Source organism: Lasiosphaeria miniovina (genome assembly GCF_030549165.1).
Source record: "Lasiosphaeria miniovina strain SMH2392-1A chromosome Unknown B0T26scaffold_1, whole genome shotgun sequence".
Lineage (NCBI taxonomy): Eukaryota > Fungi > Ascomycota > Sordariomycetes > Sordariales > Lasiosphaeriaceae > Lasiosphaeria > Lasiosphaeria miniovina.
This window is the reverse complement of record NW_026848220.1, coordinates 7,366,220-7,383,383: the sequence shown is the minus strand read 5'-3', so window position 1 is coordinate 7,383,383 and position 17,164 is coordinate 7,366,220. Positions and strand designations below refer to the sequence as shown.

Genomic DNA, 17,164 nt, shown 5'->3' with positions numbered 1-17,164 from the left:
CGGCAAGGCGACGAGCCTGGGGTGCCGCGGGTCGGCCCATCTCGTCGTCAAATAATTAGAGACATCCCATGTTGGCTGCTCTCCACGGCAACTTGGTGAAATCGACGTTTCGGTGCTCCAAGACGATCACGAAGTCGTTGCCTAGATTCATGACCTCGGTGATGGCGATTCCCATGTTCCGGAAGTGGTCTTTGATGAGGATGAAGATGGGTTCTTAGTCCTTGATGCCCCCGCCGTTGACGTCCTTGGCGATATGACCGCCCTCCCGGCTAACGAGCCTGGCGTTTGGCATGGGTGAGTGCTGGGTAGAGGGGCCCGATTCAGGCCCCAAGTAGACGGGGAGCCCTGCCACTGTTTTGGGCCAGGGCTTCGGTGGCAAGGTTTTGAGGAAGATACCCAAGAACCGACCGTCGGTTCCGACACTGACAGTTCCCGGATAGAGGTTCCATAACATGTCTCGGTTTTCTTTTTTGTCAAAGGCGCCTCGGTCCGCATGTAGGTCGAACGGCAAGATGATGTCCCGCGGAGGTGGTAGCAACGGCTGGGGTTGGGGGAGTGGATTGGGGAGAGGCAGTCTGGCGTCTAGAGATGATAAGTTGGTTTTTGAGGAGGGAGGGAATAGAATCTTACGAATCAAAGCTTGCTGAACGATCGCCGACCATCCCAAAGGATTTGGGATGGCCGACCGGTCGAGATGGGTTTGCCAGCTCGTAATAGCGCCGGGACTGGTGACGGTGCAGGATGGTGGTGGTGGTGATGGTGCAGTTGATGGTGCAGGATGGTGGTGGTGGTGGTGCAGGGTTAGAAGAAAGTGCGAGATTGCTATGAAAGAGTTAAATATGCAGAAAAGTGAAAAGCAGAATAGAGATTGAGTCACGTGGTGGCAGTGGGAGTGTGGTTGCTCTGCTATTGTGCCTTTTGTTTTAGGTTCTTGTTCAATAGATACTTGTGCTGGGCCTCCAATCGGGCGGGGCATTGCAGCCGATTGCAGGCCTTCTCGGGCGGGTTGAATCCCAGGTGGTCTCGGGTGGATTCACTAAAAGCGTCCTCGGGCTAACTACTGAAGCCATCCACAACTGCGTCTGAATCGGCATTGTAATGCGATGAACACGCACCCCCAAATCCCGCAGATCACTGAGCATGACGGCTTTCCTTGCGGCAAACCTAGCTATCTTTCTTTCCCTCAATCAATCGCACATCGCACATCGTTTGGCAGCATGGCACGACCGAAGCAATAGCCCCTTCTCCTCCCGCTCTCCCCCCAAACCCTGAGCACATGCTCATCTTTGACCGACATTTCCTAAGCTCACAGGTACCAGGGCGTTGCATTTCTAAGGCGGGGAGTAGTCGAAGGAATGGAGTTTGATGCTGGCGTGGCCAGTATCGCTGCCGAGAGGATGGAGAGACTGTGCGCGTGGAGGACAACAAGGTCATCTATGGCGAGGATACCGACAACTGGGGATACTTGGGTGTAGACGAATAGGTCCTAGTAGCAGGGAAAAATAAATAAGGGGAGAAGATTCTGTCGCTTGATCCGGAAATGGTGCCCTGTCTGCGCCGATTTGCTCTAACCTATCCCCCGGACGCGTTTGCAGCAACCCTCAAAGGAGAGTTGATGGAAGAGGAGAGGGTCACGGAGCCCGCCGAGGAGCCTACCAAGGAGCCCACCGAGGAGCCCACCGAGGAGGGCGCCCTGCGGCCGTGGGACCGTGAGCATCAGGGGCGTTGGGGAGGCTCTTGGGGCTCGAAAACGGGATTATCAGGGTGCAGCAGTGTAGGAATCACTTGCGTGCGTGGCAAAATGTCCCAAAATGTCTCTGTCATGATGGCAGATTGCCGGCCACCGCGATCAGCGACATTCTCCTCTTTGGTGTTTTGGTGTGGGAGCGTTTTCTGCTGGGAGAATCACAAAACACAGTCAAGCACCTGATGTGCTCTGGAATAACTCAGGTGCGTTTCTCGCCAAAGCTTTCACGCTCTCGATACATGCACACGCACACGCACACACACACACACACACACACACACACACACACCGCGCCCAAGAAATTACCATTTTCGCTGGCTGCACCGCTCCAAGCACTGGCAGTGCAATTGTACCCCAATTGCACCTCGCCGCCGTCGCCAGCATCAACACACTTCCGAATGCGGTAATTCCAGCTCAGGGCCGTAGAATCATTCAAATCGTTCAAATCTACAATAAAAATCGAAGCTGGCTTCGTTTAATTCGCTTATGGCCGGCCGGTGGGTTCGAGAGTGGTGATGGCGGCGGCGCATTTTCATCAGGCGCATCGCTGAGATGGCCAAAGTCGCTCAGATCGCTTAGATCTTCAAAAGCAGACTTTTTTATCACTAGTTAGTACTGCGCGACGAAGAAATGAAGCCATACCGATGCATCGACTGAATGCGGTGCCGACCTTGCAAAGGAGCGGCAGCAAACTGGTGCAGTTATCATTCTGCCATTTTAAGTGGCCGCTGACTGGTATAGTTCTGATTACAAGTGAAGCTAGCCGCTGTGGCTCCTTCCCATCTGTAGGTCGAGTTGGTCTTGCTATCTAGTGTTGAGGTGGTGGTAAAGTAAGCCAAGACGAGAAAGAAGAAAAAAGCAAACGCCTTCCACCCTCTGGGCATTACCCCCTTGGACATTGCCTCCCTGGATAACCTCCAAAAGTCTCTGGCTCATGTCTAGCGCACCTCGGCAAAAGGTGCCGTCAGCTTCTCCGCCCACGCTCACGCCAATTAACTACCACAACAGAATAACCACCCACCGCCATGTCTAGACGAAGCTAGGAACGCACACCGCCAACAACTCAAGCATTCGAAATGCATGACTCTGAGAACACAGAGACGGAAAGGAACCGAGATCCTGCCGCCTCGGCACCCACAGCTCAATTGACCTTACCATCTCTAAAATCAAAGCCAACGTCAGCAGCCCGGCTAACAATGTCTTCTTTCTTAAATGGTATTGCCTCCACTTCGCGGGTCGCGATCTCGAACAGATTCGGCATTCCATGAGGGAATATCATGCAGTTCTTATGATCACGACCGGCCGGCATCTCGCCCGACAGAAGCAGCGGCTCGAGAAACATCCGTGTCAGCTGCTCCATCTTAATCATCCGCTTGTGCACTGACGACGGGCTGCATTTCTGATCAAGTCCCTCGAGCTCCGATGCGCGGAATGCCCAGCGAAACGCCGTCGCCATGTTCATCTCGCAGACTCTCTGCGCCGTGCGCCCGCGGCACGGGCGGTCGGCCCGCGGTCGTGCGTTCTTCAGGTGGTGGTCGTACGTGTCCACGCGCACGCCGGCTTGCTTGACGGTTTCCAGGAGACGGTCCATAATTCGCTTTCTGCAGGCGATAATATCGGCTGACGGTTCCAAGGTTAGCTGGTGGTCTGCCCATCTTTAGCGCCGAGCGATAATGCTAGCGATTGCTTACCCAGGAGATTTAACGCCCTCACGTGTTCGTCGCCGATATACGGCTCATTGTCCGAGGCGCCGTAGCCAACGAGGTCGCCCCTGGAGTTCAAGCGGCCCTTGATGACCATGTTATAAATGGTCTGCTTGATGCAGCCCAGGTGGCCAAGTTGGTGCGTAATCCAGAGCTGTGCGGCGGCCTCATCGTGGCGGGCCACGTCCTTATTGTAGACCTTCTTGAGCCACTTGCCCACAATAGGCGACAGGCAGCGCGTCATTTCGAAATGGTGTGCCACGGCGAGGACATCGCGGAGCAGCATCATGTCGGCGAACTCGTGGTATACCCTGGTATCCAGGCCATGGATAACCATGAGCACGATGTGGAACGGACGCGACTCGATGCCGGGGAAGAACAATCTCTTCTCTATCTCAAAGGCATCGACCGATTCTTTTTTCTCACATTCCAGGTAATGGTCGTTGGTAAAGTACTTTTCCCTGAGGTACGGCGAGGCGCGAGCGAGGGTGCGCGAGCAGACTTGAAACTGGATTTGGTTGTCGCCGACAGCCAAGATGAGATCGCCACGGTCATCGAGAACCTCAATTGGGCCGTTGTGCTGCGGGCCCCCGTACTGGGTTATGGGCTGCGGCGTGTAGCTACGGTCAGACGGCTCGCGGATGGTGTGCGAGACTGCCCGCGGCGGCCGGCTCTGGCGGGACAAGCTAGGGCTAGCGGGCGCGCCGTTATCCGGTCCGAGCTTTAATAGCTGCGACCAGTCGAATGTGTCGCCGTTCTCGAATTCGGCCATGATTTCTATGGATAATAGGTAAGACTACGATGCACGGCTGATGTGGTACGTGTGATGCTGCAATTGAGAAATCGTAACAAGGCTGTAAGAATGTGCCGGGAGATGAAGGCCGAGGATTGAAGGGAACATGTGGCGAGGAAAGTGTGCAAAGAGAATGTCTGCCGAGGGCATGTGCAAAGGAAAAGCCCAGGAGAGAAGAGGGACGGCGTGGACGAAGCGATTATCATGGAGATTAGGGAATAGCGCGAGCTTCAATCTGCGAAGAGAAACCACCCGAGATAGGAAGGAGCAGAAGGGCAAATTCGAGAGTGATAGCTACCTACCGGAAAGCGATCCGACGCGCACAGTCGAATGGATTTGGAGATTACCTGAACTTGTATGCGGCAGTTTCTAACCTGGTCGAGAAAGAGAGGGAACGCAAAGTCAGGGGCCGAGCCACCGGAGTTGGTGGCTGAGTTTTTGAATATTTGTGCTCCCAGGAAGTTTATGAGAAAGGTTGGCGAGATATAAGGGCAGGGCTGGCTTGATCGATTGGATCCCGTTCAGGTCTTCCGTCTAATGTCGAGCCCCGAGCCCTGCTCCACTTCCTGCCTGACCTTCCTGGTCTGATATAGAATCAGAAGGGTGGGTGGTAGGCAGGTACCTAGCCGGTAGGTATGAACCATGGCTCTTCGTGAATTGCTTCATTTGGCTGTCGCGCATTCGTTGGAAGTTTGCGGTCGCAGGAGACGATAGACCCGTATAGAAAGAGTTCCCAAGGACAAGTTCCCAAGGATAGGCACGCGTCACGTGCAGTCCTAGCAGTCTCCTCGCCTAGCTGGTATCCAGTCTGAAATATTGCCTTCTGTGACTGGCAATCATGCGCCGGCGTCCCGAGGCACGTCTACTGCGATCGCGTAAGCCCAGCGAATTCGTTTTATTCCCACCCCGTCCAGTGCCGTCGCCTCCAAGAACTTTCACGTAAGCGACATCAAAGTCCACCTTCAGACTCGGCCAGACACGGGACTTGTCAAAGCCCATAACTACTTTCATTTCCTGTGTGGGGTGCATCGACGTCCTCGGAGGCTGGCAGAGGTGCGAAACCCAGGGCACCGAGCCCTCTTTCCTCCTTTGACGGCTCTGCTCGGCCGAGAGCGGCGCGCGACGTGTCTGTCTCATCATATCTGAGCCATGGCCTCCCGGCTGAATCCTGTTCAAGTCGTACAGACGCAAGCAGCGAACATCCGCGCGACAGGCCGACCACACGACGGCAGCCAGCAGTAGCACCATTCCGTTTGGAGGCGAAAAGCCTACGTATTGCATTATGGCTTACTCTAAACTGATTATACTAACCTCTAAACCTCCTGTCCAGCTACACATATCTAGACGACGACTGCTTCCGAAATAAAACAGCGAGACTTTGCGGCTCCAAGGTCCCAAGACAGTTGGCCACCAATCACGCCAGGCCCGACGATCGGCGGGGGACTCTTGCCAGCCAGTAGATGCCAAAGGTGGCCAGCACGTTGAACACGATAAAGGCAATCATGATGCCAAAGTTGCGCCAGGCCGTGGCCATGATCGCGGGCGTCATGCCGAACGCCTCCAGCACGAAGTTGGTTTCGGCGACGGCGCAGAACTTGCAGGCAGCCGTGTCCAAGGGGTTGACCACGTAGCCGCCGTTGGACTGCAGGTAGGGCGCCAGGTAATCGCCGCAGTTCTGCACCGCGCTCGTGAGCAGCGGCTCGATCTGGCGCAGCTCGACCGCCGAGCACGTGATGCGCGTGTTGATGAAGCCCGTGAGCACGATGGCGTTGATGAAGTAGCCGATGGGCGATAGCCGGTACATGAATATCCAGAACCGCGGGAGCAGGTCGGGGACGACGACGACACTGGACGGAGTCAGCAGATGGGACCAAGACACGAATTGTTGGGAGCAGAAGAAGATACGCACCCAGAAAACAACATGGTCAGCCAGAACAGCAGCGTGGCGACCTGGACCGCCGCCTCGGGGTGCTCGATGCCCGCCGCGACGGCGTGCGAGAAGGACGTGACAAAGAGCATGAAGAGCCAGGTGATGAGGAAGATGATGAAGCTGTTGAGGTTCTGGTGCTCCGTGTAGCGCCACAGGCCTGTGGGGAAGTACCAAGTGATGAAGATGAGCGCAGCGGCGACCGATTGCCAGAAAAATTCCACTATGGCATAGGCCGTGAGGAAGACGGTCCACGAGTACGTCTTGGACCGCCGCTCGCGCGCCTCGAACAGCGCGCGCCCGCTGCTGAAGCGCGTGATCAGCTGCTGGTCTAGGGTGCTAAAGATCTGACACAGCGAGAAGATGGAGAAGAGCAGGTTCGTCAGACCCTGCAGCGAGAGCTCCGTGTTGAGGAACGAGAGGCCGTTGAGCAGAGGCTGGGAGAGTTAGCTTAGTCATGAGTCAACGCGGCGACATGAGGTCGGCGACGTGAGATCAGGGGCACCCACCAGGCCGATGCACAGCCCCAGCTTGGACCACAGGAAGATGGGGTCGCGCCAGAACTCCTGGAACAGCCTGACCGTGACGGCGTGCAGCTGCGCGAACCAGGAGGCCGCGTACTCGCTCTTGACCTCGACGGCGTGGGCCGTGCTCGACTCAACCTGCTTGAGCGCGTCGAGGTGGGCGATGACGTCCTGCTTCTGCTTGCTGGTCCGCCACTTCTCGAACCAGGCGTGGTGGCCTTCGTGCGCCACGAGGTCCGTCGTCTCGGGGTCCGGCTCCGACTTGCCCGTCTTGGTCTTGGCGAGGCCGTCGTCGCCGGTAGCGCCCGGGGCGTTCTTGGTCACCTCGAGCACCCACTCGGCGGGGTTGGCGTCGGGGGGGCACGTGGGCGCGCCGTTGGTCTCGAAGTAGTTGATCAGGGTCGAGGCCTCGGGGCCGATCTCGCCAAAGTACATAGTCTCGCCGCCCTTGCCGAGCAGCAGCAGGCGGTCAAAGGACTGGAAGATCTGCGAGGACGGCTGGTGGATGGTGCAGAGAATGGCCTGGCCGTTGTGCGCCAGCTTGCGGAGCAGCGTGCAGATGGACCACGCTGTCTGCGAGTCGAGGCCTGACGTGGGTTCGTCTGCGGGAGGAATCGTCAGAGAAGCACGGCTTTTGCGGGCGGACTAGACACAAACTTACCCAGAAACAAGAGCAGCTCGGGCCGCGCAACCATCTCGACGGCGATCGTGAGCCGCTTGCGCTGCTCGACGTTGAGTCCTGACGGGAGTTAGTCTGGCGGGCTGTGCAAGGTTGGCTGGCCAGCTCGGGTCAGGTTTGAGCTGCTCACCTTCGCCCGGGACGCCAACAATCGCGTCGGCATACGGCGCCATGTCGAGCATCTTCAACACCGTGTCGACGTATGCCAGCTTCTCCTGCTTGGTCTTGCCGCCCGACTGCCGCATCAGGGCGCTAAAGTTGAGCGCCTCGCGGACCGTCGTCGTCGGCAGGTGTATGTCTTCTTGCTGCACGTAGCCAATTCTGCGCTGGAAGCCCGCGTCGCGCAGCTTGCCGTCAATGTGCACGTCGCCGCTGACCACGCCCACGGTCGCTCGGCACGCGAGAACATCCAGCAGGCTCGTCTTTCCAGCACCCGTGACACCCTGGAAGATTCGCGTCAGCAAGAGCAGACCGGGATTGAGAGAGCCTGACCTTACCATCAGAGCCGTGAGCGTCCCGGGCTTGACCCAGCCGTCGACCATGTTGAGAATCTTGCGCGGGCCGCCGCCCGTCTTGATGTCGTAGCTGAGGCCGTTCCAGTGGAAGATGGCCGACTGCCGCTGGATCGAGTTGACGACGCCAAAGTCCTTGTCGGCGGCGCCGCTGGCGCGCGAAGCCCGGTTGTTGCCGTCGGTCTCGCTCTCCTCGGAGTGCGCGACATCCTGCGCAAACGTCGTGGACGCGCCCGACTCGTTGCCGTCGCCGCCCTTTCCGCCGCCGCGCCCCTTGGCAAACGCGCCGCGCGGCCGCCGGAAGAGCAGGATCTCGCCCCTGGACCGCTCCGCCGGGATGTACTCGGCAGCAAGCAGATGCACGAAGAAGAAGAACACGCCCATGCCGATCAGGATCCCGAGGTTGCTGTTTCAGTCAGTAACGGTGCATCTAGCAGCGGAGGCATGCCTTACCGCCAGAGGTGGCTGGGCAGGTAGCCGTATTTGAGCTCCAGGTAGGCTTCTCCCCGGACGGTGAGCTGGCCGGCTTCGGCGCCGATCGCGGCGCAGATCTTGCCCTGGGCTCCCACCTGGTTGTAGGACGGGCCGTTGGGGATGGTCACGGTGCAGGGGAATTCGCGGCCGCGAAACTGCAGGCCGTCAGTAGTAGTTCGGGATAGGGACAGAGGATGGTGCAACACACCTCGTTGATCATCCAGCTCTCGAACGCGTAGGAAATGGGATTCAGCCACCGCAGCCACGCAAGCCACGACACCATGTACGTCGGCGGGATGACGAAGCCCGTGTACGTGATCAAGACGGCGGTGATGATGGACGAGGGCACCATGGTCTGGTCAAACGTCTTGGACAGGGAGCCGACCATGCGGAAGTACATCGAGTTGACAATGTAGATGGTGACGCCAAACAGGAAGAAGGTGAAGAAGGCGCTGGGAGTGCGGTTGAGGTTGGCCATGAAGTATACGGTGCACGAGAAGGTGGTGACGATGGCGAATTTGTTGGGCAAATCACAGATCATCGAGGCCAGGTTCTCGACAAAGGGGTGGTAGAAGGCGTAGCGGTGGTGCTTCTCGACAATGGGGCGCTGCGCCCACATCAGCAGCACCTCGAACGCGGGAGCGAAGCCGACCACCATCAGGGAGAAGAAGAGGAAGACGGAGCGCTGGTCCAGCGAGTCGCTCGTCTCGCCGAGGTTGAAGTAGGCGCTCCCGATGAGGAGGCCGAGAATGCCGTTTGCCACGCTGGCCGAGATGGCAGGCACCGGGTTGTTGCGGAGACGCAGGAACCCCCGCTTGACGGTGATGGCAATCTGCTGGCGGACGGGGAGGGTGTAGGTCGACGATGCGAGCTTGACCTGCTCGCCGTTCCTGTCAAACCCTCTGTTTTGGAGCGGATGGGCCGAGTTGAAGGCGTGGACCTCGTCGCGGACGGCCTGGGCCTGCTTGCTCTCCTTCCAGACCCTGGCGAAGTCGTCGGGGGTCCGGGGCACGCGGTCCGCGAAGCCTTCCTGCACGATGCGCTCGACGGGGTTGGTCAGCGATGTCAGGAAGTCGGCCGTCGTGGCGCGGTTCGGCCGGACAAAGCCCAGGCCGACAAAGTAGGCCGAGGCCTCCTCGACGGGCCCAAAGTAGATCTGCCGGCCCTCGTATAGCAGGGTGACCTTGTTGAAGTTCTGGAGCAGGTTAGCTGGCGTTCTGCAAGGGGAGGTACGAGGCAGCTCGCCTTGTACATGGCCTCGGAGGCCTGGTAGATGCTCATGATGACAGTCGACCTGAGCGCGTCGGTGGCCTTGCGCAGCAGCGTGATGAAGCCCAGGGCGGTGGAGCTGTCGAGACCGCGGGTGCTGTTGTCCCAGCACTGGAAGGGGGCGCCGCTGATGAAGGCCTCGGCAAGACTGGTCCGGCGCTTCTCGCCTCCGCTGATGCCGCGGATCATGGCGTCCCCGACGGGCGTCTTGAAGGCGCCATCCAGAGAGAAGAGGGAGGCGACATTGCTGCCGACGGCACGGGCGGCGGCGGCACGGTCCGATCCCAGCTCCCGAGTGGTGGCGGCAAAGGTCAGGGTCTCGCCGAGGGCCAGCTCGGGGAAATGCACGTCGAGCTCGGCAAGGTAGATGGATTCGCCCTTGAAGGTGTCGTGCATGTCGCGATACGGGATACCGCCGTAGTTGATCTCGGCGTCGGCGCCGAGGTGGAAGCCGTGCGTGTCGCCCGAGAGGGTCTTGAGAAAGGTCGAGCAGCCGCTGCCGGGCCGGCCGAGCACCAGGAGCATCTCGCCGCTACGGACCAGGCCCTCAAAGTCCTGCAGGATCTGAACGCGCTTCGGGGCGCGGTCGCGCTGGGCCAGCACGCCGGCGAATAGGCGCGGGTACGTGAGGGCATACGAGACGAACGTGGACTGGAAGCGGTCCGACGACAGGAAGCCGTGTGTCTGGAGGCGGCGGAACGACACGCCCAGCTGCAGCCGCGGCCTAGGCAGCGCGTGCTGCAGCCACTGGTCGAAAACGGGCTCGCCGGCGTCGGTGGCGGCCGTCTTGAGCTCGGCGGACTTGTCGTCGGCGTCCTTGGACACGTCTGCCGTCTTTTCGTCGGCGCCCTTGGGCACGTCCGCCGTCTTTTCGTCGGCGCCCTTGGGCACGTCTGCCGTCTTTTCCTCCGGCATCTTTTCGTCCGACATGGTGGCGGCTGATTCCAAGTCAATTCGCGGCACACCAAGCAGAGCCAGGCAGATCACGAAGCACAGAGTCTGACGGACGGCATGCTCGGTGGGCTGTCATATAAGATAAGGACAGGAAATCGCCTGTCCAGTGTCGCGCTGTCGGGGTCCAGTCCGACCGGGCCGGACAAGCCCATCCGCGTACTGAACAAAATGCGCAATGCCCAATCTGCATCCTCTGCCAGTCGCCCACAAACCGTCAGCATCGACGCCCGCTAGCCCGACTTGGCGCGACCCAGAGCAAATAAGATTGCCTGCACGCCGGGCCAAGACTGCCGACGAGCGGCGCAGGATGGGCAGCTTGGGGGCGTCTGACAGGCGGTAGGGCTGCAGCACGCTGCTGCTCTCGTCAGGGTGGCAGTGGCAGGGCATGTTGGCCGTCTGCCGTTGGAGAGTCGCCAAAGAGGAAGCCGGGTGAGATTATTGCCCGCCAGTCGACAGTGGAGCGTCGCACTGTGCAGTACATTTACTTACGTGGAAGGAGAGATGCAGGGGCATTTTGTGGTTGGAGCTGTTGGACCCCAGCACCTGCCGTCTTTAGAGTTAGTTCGCCCCTGCGCTTCGACAACACCGAGCCTTCAACCAACGCTACATTATTGAACGATGAACTACCAACAACCAACAACCAACAACTACGGCCGTAAAACTAGCAAAAGTTCCAAGATTGTGAAGCAGCCATTCCCACTCCAGCAACTATGGACTCTCAAGAGACCCGACCTCAGCCGCTGTCAACGTTGTGATTATTCTCTATTGCGGTATACACAGTAAGCGTCATTCTTCGCTAGTAGCAAATGCCGCAACAGGCCTGTCCATCTACGCACTCCGCACCTTGCGGCGTTGAAACCCGGCCTTGGAATTTCCGCATCTGCACGCGAACTCCGCGGACGCGACGGAAAGACCAGCCCTGTCGAAGTTCCGACTCGTTCAGTCAACCTTTCCAGACCCGGCCCCCCTTTGCAACGGAAGACAGCTGGTCTGGCGCACAGTGTGCGACTACAGAGATTGAGCATCAAGCCACGGCAGCAAGTCTATCCTGGCAGGATTTGGCCGAACAAGGGGTAAAGCGCGGCAAAGCACGCGCCTAGCGCTTTAGTCAAGGTGAAGACAATTTAGAAGTGTCTTGGCACCGTTGAGTCTGACGTGAGCATTCAGTTACAAATTGCATAACGTCAGCTCGCTTCCAGAAGCTATTCTCTCAATCCATAATACCGAGGTAAGTAGGATACGGATAGTCGGACAAGTCGGTAGCCAGCTATTCGGTTTTAGCAGAAGCGCTTCTCTCAATCCAAGCCTCCTCCCCATCGCGTCTCTCAAAAGGAAAACATTAGCTAACGGTGAGCAGGGGGCCGCGACTCTACTCAGCCCTACTAGATTAGACTCAAATAAACCTCTGTGAAGGCAACTCAGTAAAGACGCCTGGTCTCGGATGGTTTAAGCTGGAGAGGGTATGCATCAAGCAACACCACACGCCGCCAGACAGTGAACTAACGTAGGTCGCGCCGCGTCCACGTGGGACGGCTTGTGGTCGGTTTACATTCTCCATCCTATGTTTGTGAGTCAGGACTTGCATCCTATGTTGTGAGCCAGGACTTGCATCCTATGTTTGTGAGCCAGGACTTGCACGTGTCCAGCGGGGGAGGTAAAGATTTCTGGCTGTCATCTGAAAACTGGATGGAGGCGCACGCGCTCATGCAGCCCTAAAGTGACTGGACGGCTAGGCGGCTGGCCAAAAAGAACCCAGAGTGCCCAGTAACAGGATTGAACTGTTGACCTTCGCATACCCAGATACTGCCTTTCGACGGTATTAGTACGACGCTGCTAACCAAACTGAGCTAACCGGGCTGGATGCTATTGAAGAACGGGGCGTGGACAAAGCATATTGCTCCTAGGCGGCTGGAAGAAAGAAAATTCTTCAGTGCCGTGGATCTGGATGGAGCCCAGCGGAGTGGGGACCGGAGTTGCGGAGTGACAGAACATGTTTTACAGCGTGTCGGAACTCGGAACGGCTGCGCGACACCAGGCCAGCGGAGACGGGCTGACGGCAGTGGGCTATCGGGCCGCGTTGCACTGGGTGATTTGAGCTCCTTGATTTTATTCATGCCTTTCGGACTCTTGGTGGCCTGGTGCTCTCACGCGGCGCGTCTCGACCCGGGCTTGGGCATTCTGTATTTCATCCCTGCTGCTATCGTGTGCAGCCAATGGAGCGCGCGACAAGTCCGTCCGAGGCGCTATGGACAATCACAAGTGGGGCTCATGTAGGTGCCGCAGCGTCAGCACTGGCCATCCGCACTCTCGGATTCCAGCACTGAACAAGAGGATCCACTAAACAAGAGGATCCACTGAACAAGAGGATCGCGACCTCTACCAACAGGCTTCCAAAATTCCAAGCCACCTAGGTAGGCGGCGCAGCCAACAGCAAAATGACCGTGCAGGCGACGAAAAGATCAAAAGCGAAGACGGCGGCACCATGCATCGCACCGCGGTCTTGCCATTTCGTTGTTCGCTGTTCTATTGTCTCTCAGATCTCAGTCCACCATGGCTTCAACCCTCGCGCTGGCCCTCGTGGGCGTCTTCGCCGTCTACTTCTTCCTCCGCGCCCTGCTGCGGCTCACCCAAGACGACAAGGAGCCGCCCGCCGTGGAAACGACGATTCCGTTCCTTAGCCCCATCTTGGGCATGCTCACCCACAAGTCAAATTTCCACACGCACATGCGCGACGCGACCGGGCTGCCCGTCTACACGCTGCGAATGCCCTGGTTCCGCCTCTACGTCGTCAACTCGGCACCCCTCATCACGGCCGTGCAACGGCAGTTCCTGACCATCGCCTTCCCGCCCATCGAGGCTAAAGCCGCCAGGCACGGCATGGGAGGCAGCAAGGCGGCTTTCGACGTCCTTGCCAACGACATGATGGCCGACGGCAGCTACCTGCGCACTTACGACGCCGCCATCCATCCCGCCGTTACCCTCGGCCCCGAACTCGACGAGCTCAATCGCGCCTCGGTGCGCGTGCTCGCGGCAGCCATCGACGACCTCCAAGAACGAGCTCCCCAAACAACCGGCCTGCTAGCCTGTAAGTCATACTGAGTGTCCAGTGTCCGAATCACTCCGACATGGTTTTTCTTAATTTATTCTACCTAGGAATAGGGGTCCGCCACAGCATGCTTATGGCGACCACGGCAGCCGTTTTTGGGCCCCGCAACCCCTTCGACGACCCCGCAATTGAGGCGGCGTGGCTGTAAGTCCGCCTACAACCGCGCCCACCGCACCGTATCGTGCACGCCGAGACTTACCACGAGGATTGCATCTGGAGCAGCAAGTTCGAGCCCGACATGATGTTCTTCATGCTGAACCTGTTCCCACGCGTCCTGGCCCGGGAGAGTTTCCAGGCTCGCGAGAAAGTCGCCGCCGCCTTCGATGCCTACTACAGAGCTGAGGCGCACCTCGACCCCGCCGCGTCGGGCCTGACCAAACGCCGCTACCAGCACAACACCGAGCACGGAATCCCCGCCGCCGACATTGGCTATTTCGAGATTGGCAGCCTCTTTGCTCTTCTCGGCAGCACTCTGCCTGCCGCCTTTTGGATGATCTGTCACATTTTCGCCGATCCCGCTCTGCTCGACAGCTGCCGCCGCGAGTTGCAGGCCGTGGTCTCTCAGGACGTCGCCGGCGACAACCAGCTCCCCGCCTATGTCATCGATATCGCCCGCGTCAGGGCATCGTGCCCGGTCCTCCTGGCCACGCTGCAGGAGGTGCTCCGCGTCCGCGGCATCAGCACCTCGGCGCGCGTTGTACTCGAAGACCATGTCCTCGACGGCCGCTACCTGCTCAAGAAGGGCGCCACCGTGCTGGTCCCCGGCCCCGTGCAGCACAGCGACCCGGCAGCCTGGGGCCCGACGGTCGGCGTGTTTGACCACACGCGGTTCCTGCGTGGAGGCAAAGGGAAGCGACACAACCCCGTGGCTTTCCGCGCCTTTGGCGGCGGCGTGACGCTGTGTCCGGGGCGACACTTTGCCACGACCGAGATCCTGGCGCTTGCGGCGCTCATGGTGCTGCGATTCGACGTCCAGCCCGTCGCCAATGGAGTTGACGTTCCCTGGTCGATGCCCCCCACCATCAACACGCCCATGGCGGCTGCCGTGGCGACGCCCGACCATGACGTTGACGTCGAGATCCGCCTCAGGGGGCCGAGAGACCAGCGCTGGCGTGTAGAGCTCTCAGGGTCTGGTAAGCTCGCCGACATTGTGGGCATCGTAGCCGAGGATATCGATCCCTCCAGCGCCATACACGCACACTGACCCGTCGGGGCCGTGTTGGGGAGCAGTGCGTAGATTCGCGATTTGGATTATTAGCGTACTGAATGCAGCGTTGCCATTTGCCCGATGCGTTCCCTGCCAGTTTCTCGTTTCGTGTTTTGCCTGTTTATCGGATTGTCCTGGGGGCGGCTCAGCCAGCTACAGTTTCGCGTGTTCAAGGATGGCCGCCAGCTCCTTTATGACAACCCCCTCGTACACCTTCTGTCTAAACTGCTCCTCGCTCAGATCCTGCGTCGTACTGCACCCGATGCAACGCTCGACAACAGTCTTGTAGGGTGGACTGATCAGCGCTACCCGTTGTTCCAGCAGCCTCTGTGCTGTTATGGAGTCCCGGATGGTGGGCGAGCTCATCCCCGTACCCAGCCAGGTCATCCTGCGGCTCGCGCAGCTGGTCGAGGGCCGCGCCGAGTATTATTTCGAGCAGCAGTATTTCGAGCGCGAAGAGCGTCGTGTTCTAGTCTGGCGCTACATGTCCCGTGCTGTCGGGCTGTCCCGTGCCGTCAGGCGTGAGATGGTCAACTGTCCGCGGCTGCGTCGGAACATGTGGGAAGCTCCTGGATAGAAATGGGTGCTGGTACGAGACGGGGCTGCCGCGGTTGAAGAAGTGCACGCTCTTGCTCGTCAGCGTCCCGGGCAGCCACGGCGTCTTGCTCAGCTGCAGGACGGCGGAAGCAACCGCGAGTGCCAGCCTGACCTTCTCCTCGAGCCACACCAGCGACTGCAGACCCGTCTCGGGCCTGCGCTCCAGCACGTCTTGCAGCGTGACGATCGACCAGCGGTCGCTGTCGGCGGTCGCCCCCAGCGGGTACACCTCGAAGTGGTGCTCGGTTCGTTCCCGGTCGGCGAGACAGCCGTAGCGCACCGGCCGCGCCTCGCGGGCCTCTTTCAAGGCAGCGCAGAGTCCAAGAGTCGGCGGGGGTATCTTGGTAAAGGTGATGTCGGTAGTCTGCCGAGCGATAGTCACAACGGGTCTCTTCACGTCACACACAGGCAGCTTCCCTGGGCTCCTGAATAAGAGAATTGTCTCGGACTTGACAAAGAGGCGAATATGGCCCTTTTCCTTGCCTTCGCGGTCGTATCCGGAGGGGGGAGGCGGTGGAGGGGAGGCGGTGGAGGGGAGGCGGTAGAGGGGAGGCGGTGGAGGGGGGGTCGGTAGAGAGGTCGGCTGGGATATGGATATTGCTGTCTGGATATTAAGCTCGTCCCAGGAACGCTTCCGGCCTGATTCCTCGGCTATCTCGAACGAGATGGCCATCTTGAACCGGCCTCATGCAGTATCTGGGCGTCTTCGCCGTGGCAAGGTCCATGAGCTGGGTGGGCCGGCCGAGGCTGACGTCGTGCGGGTCCGTACACACAATGCTGGATCGCAGAGCGCAGTAGATGCTCGAAGACAGGTCCCGCAGGATCTTGACTACCTTGACGCGCGACCGCCTTCGACGGACGGGCTCGAGAGTCACGCTCTGGCGCGTCAAGCCCTCGAGGTCGCTTATCCCCTTAGATATGGTCTCTAGGGCATCCTAGTAGTCTTTCCTACTCAGGCGGTACAGAAACTTTTTGAATTCCCGTGGCATCCACTGCCTGTCGACCCATTCGACCTGCGTTGGCGTTAATTTGGGACTGGGGGACAGACCGAATGTAGCTTGCCTTTCCGTCCCGTGTAATTTGCACGCTGAGCCTCTGAATCACAGTTTCGAGCGCTTCTCTGACCGCTAGCACCGTCTGCTCGAACGGGTCGTACGAGTCGTACAGCCGTCGGCGGATTCTGTCGTTTGGCTCCTTGGCCTGCCACAGGGGCCCGAACGGGTCCTGCAGCATCGGCTCGACATCTGCCTGCGGCACGACGTCTCCCAGGAGCTGCTCGCAGACATTGTACAGCTTCGATCTCTCCATCGTCAGCTGCTGGTTGATGCTCTTCAGTTCCGAGGCTGTCTTGCCCCAGTCCGGCATGAAGCTGACGTAGGCCTCGACGGCCGAGACGACGATGGGAAGCGTCTCGATGACGATTCCGGCGACCTCGAAGCCCGGCGTGCTGGCGGCGACTGCTTGACATAGCAGGGAACTGCAGAGATGAGGTTGAAGGGGCGGTAGGTGCCTGATCCAGCAGTCCTCTCCGTGTGTGATGTGGTCTGGCAACCTCGGTGCCTACTAGGCCGGCTGTGCCTCGCTCGACCATCGGCTCAGAGAGGCAACCCACATGCAGGATCAAGTCGCTCACCTTCTCAAAGACACATCTCAGTTATTGCAAGACGCTCTC

The 17,164-nt window shown here is 59.1% G+C and overlaps 5 protein-coding genes and 1 non-coding gene across 6 annotated transcripts; 2 read left to right on the top strand and 4 right to left on the bottom strand.

Moving 5' to 3' along the window:
* Window positions 1-2,479: 2,479 nt before the first annotated feature.
* On the bottom strand, window positions 2,480-4,498 carry B0T26DRAFT_868027 (uncharacterized protein). Its single transcript, XM_060447850.1, has 2 exons — window positions 3,439-4,498; window positions 2,480-3,367 (listed from the first exon to the last, which is right to left on the bottom strand). The coding sequence occupies exons 1-2, from the start codon at window positions 4,220-4,222 to the stop codon at window positions 2,889-2,891; spliced, it is 1,263 nt and encodes a 420-aa protein (XP_060304004.1). The 5' UTR covers window positions 4,223-4,498; the 3' UTR covers window positions 2,480-2,888.
* Window positions 4,499-5,167: 669 nt separating this feature from the next.
* On the bottom strand, window positions 5,168-11,001 carry B0T26DRAFT_96229 (ABC transporter CDR4). Its single transcript, XM_060448167.1, has 9 exons — window positions 9,605-11,001; window positions 8,568-9,554; window positions 8,339-8,514; window positions 7,871-8,291; window positions 7,504-7,816; window positions 7,356-7,433; window positions 6,680-7,296; window positions 6,153-6,607; window positions 5,168-6,090 (listed from the first exon to the last, which is right to left on the bottom strand). The coding sequence occupies exons 1-9, from the start codon at window positions 10,556-10,558 to the stop codon at window positions 5,658-5,660; spliced, it is 4,434 nt and encodes a 1,477-aa protein (XP_060304003.1). The 5' UTR covers window positions 10,559-11,001; the 3' UTR covers window positions 5,168-5,657.
* A 1,339-nt stretch (window positions 11,002-12,340) lies between these two features.
* B0T26DRAFT_t17 lies at window positions 12,341-12,439 on the bottom strand. Its single transcript has one exon. It is a non-coding gene; the product is annotated as a tRNA-Ile (tRNA).
* On the top strand, window positions 12,341-12,886 carry B0T26DRAFT_690864 (uncharacterized protein). The gene has a single exon (XM_060441100.1). It carries the CDS (start codon window positions 12,443-12,445, stop codon window positions 12,854-12,856), a length of 414 nt encoding a protein of 137 aa, XP_060304002.1. The 5' UTR covers window positions 12,341-12,442; the 3' UTR covers window positions 12,857-12,886.
* Window positions 12,887-13,132: 246 nt separating this feature from the next.
* B0T26DRAFT_634320 (cytochrome P450 oxidoreductase) lies at window positions 13,133-14,892 on the top strand (the record flags this gene model as incomplete). The annotated part of the gene is made up of 3 exons (XM_060436619.1): window positions 13,133-13,667; window positions 13,742-13,832; window positions 13,911-14,892. The coding sequence occupies 3 exons, from the start codon at window positions 13,133-13,135 to the stop codon at window positions 14,890-14,892; spliced, it is 1,608 nt and encodes a 535-aa protein (XP_060304001.1).
* A 156-nt stretch (window positions 14,893-15,048) lies between these two features.
* Window positions 15,049-17,106, bottom strand: B0T26DRAFT_737564 (uncharacterized protein; the record flags this gene model as incomplete). The annotated part of the gene is made up of 8 exons (XM_060443465.1): window positions 15,049-15,220; window positions 15,270-15,364; window positions 15,431-15,856; window positions 15,899-15,970; window positions 16,245-16,395; window positions 16,456-16,505; window positions 16,555-16,939; window positions 17,057-17,106. 8 exons carry the CDS (start codon window positions 17,104-17,106, stop codon window positions 15,049-15,051), a joined length of 1,401 nt encoding a protein of 466 aa, XP_060304000.1.
* Window positions 17,107-17,164: the final 58 nt, after the last annotated feature.

Bases quoted from the DNA above. Each gene is read 5' to 3' on its own strand.
- B0T26DRAFT_868027 (XM_060447850.1), bottom strand. From the start codon at position 4,222: ATGGCCGAATTCGAGAACGGCGACACATTCGACTGGTCGCAGCTATTA. The intron at 3,368-3,438 runs GTAAGCAATCGC...TGGAACCGTCAG, and splicing joins GAGGGCGTTAAATCTCCTGG to CCGATATTATCGCCTGCAGA.
- B0T26DRAFT_690864 (XM_060441100.1), top strand. From the start codon at position 12,443: ATGCTATTGAAGAACGGGGCGTGGACAAAGCATATTGCTCCTAGGCGG.
- B0T26DRAFT_96229 (XM_060448167.1), bottom strand. From the start codon at position 10,558: ATGTCGGACGAAAAGATGCCGGAGGAAAAGACGGCAGACGTGCCCAAG. The intron at 8,515-8,567 runs GTGTGTTGCACC...GACGGCCTGCAG, and splicing joins AGAGCTGGATGATCAACGAG to TTTCGCGGCCGCGAATTCCC. The intron at 8,292-8,338 runs GTAAGGCATGCC...TGACTGAAACAG, and splicing joins CTGCCCAGCCACCTCTGGCG to CAACCTCGGGATCCTGATCG.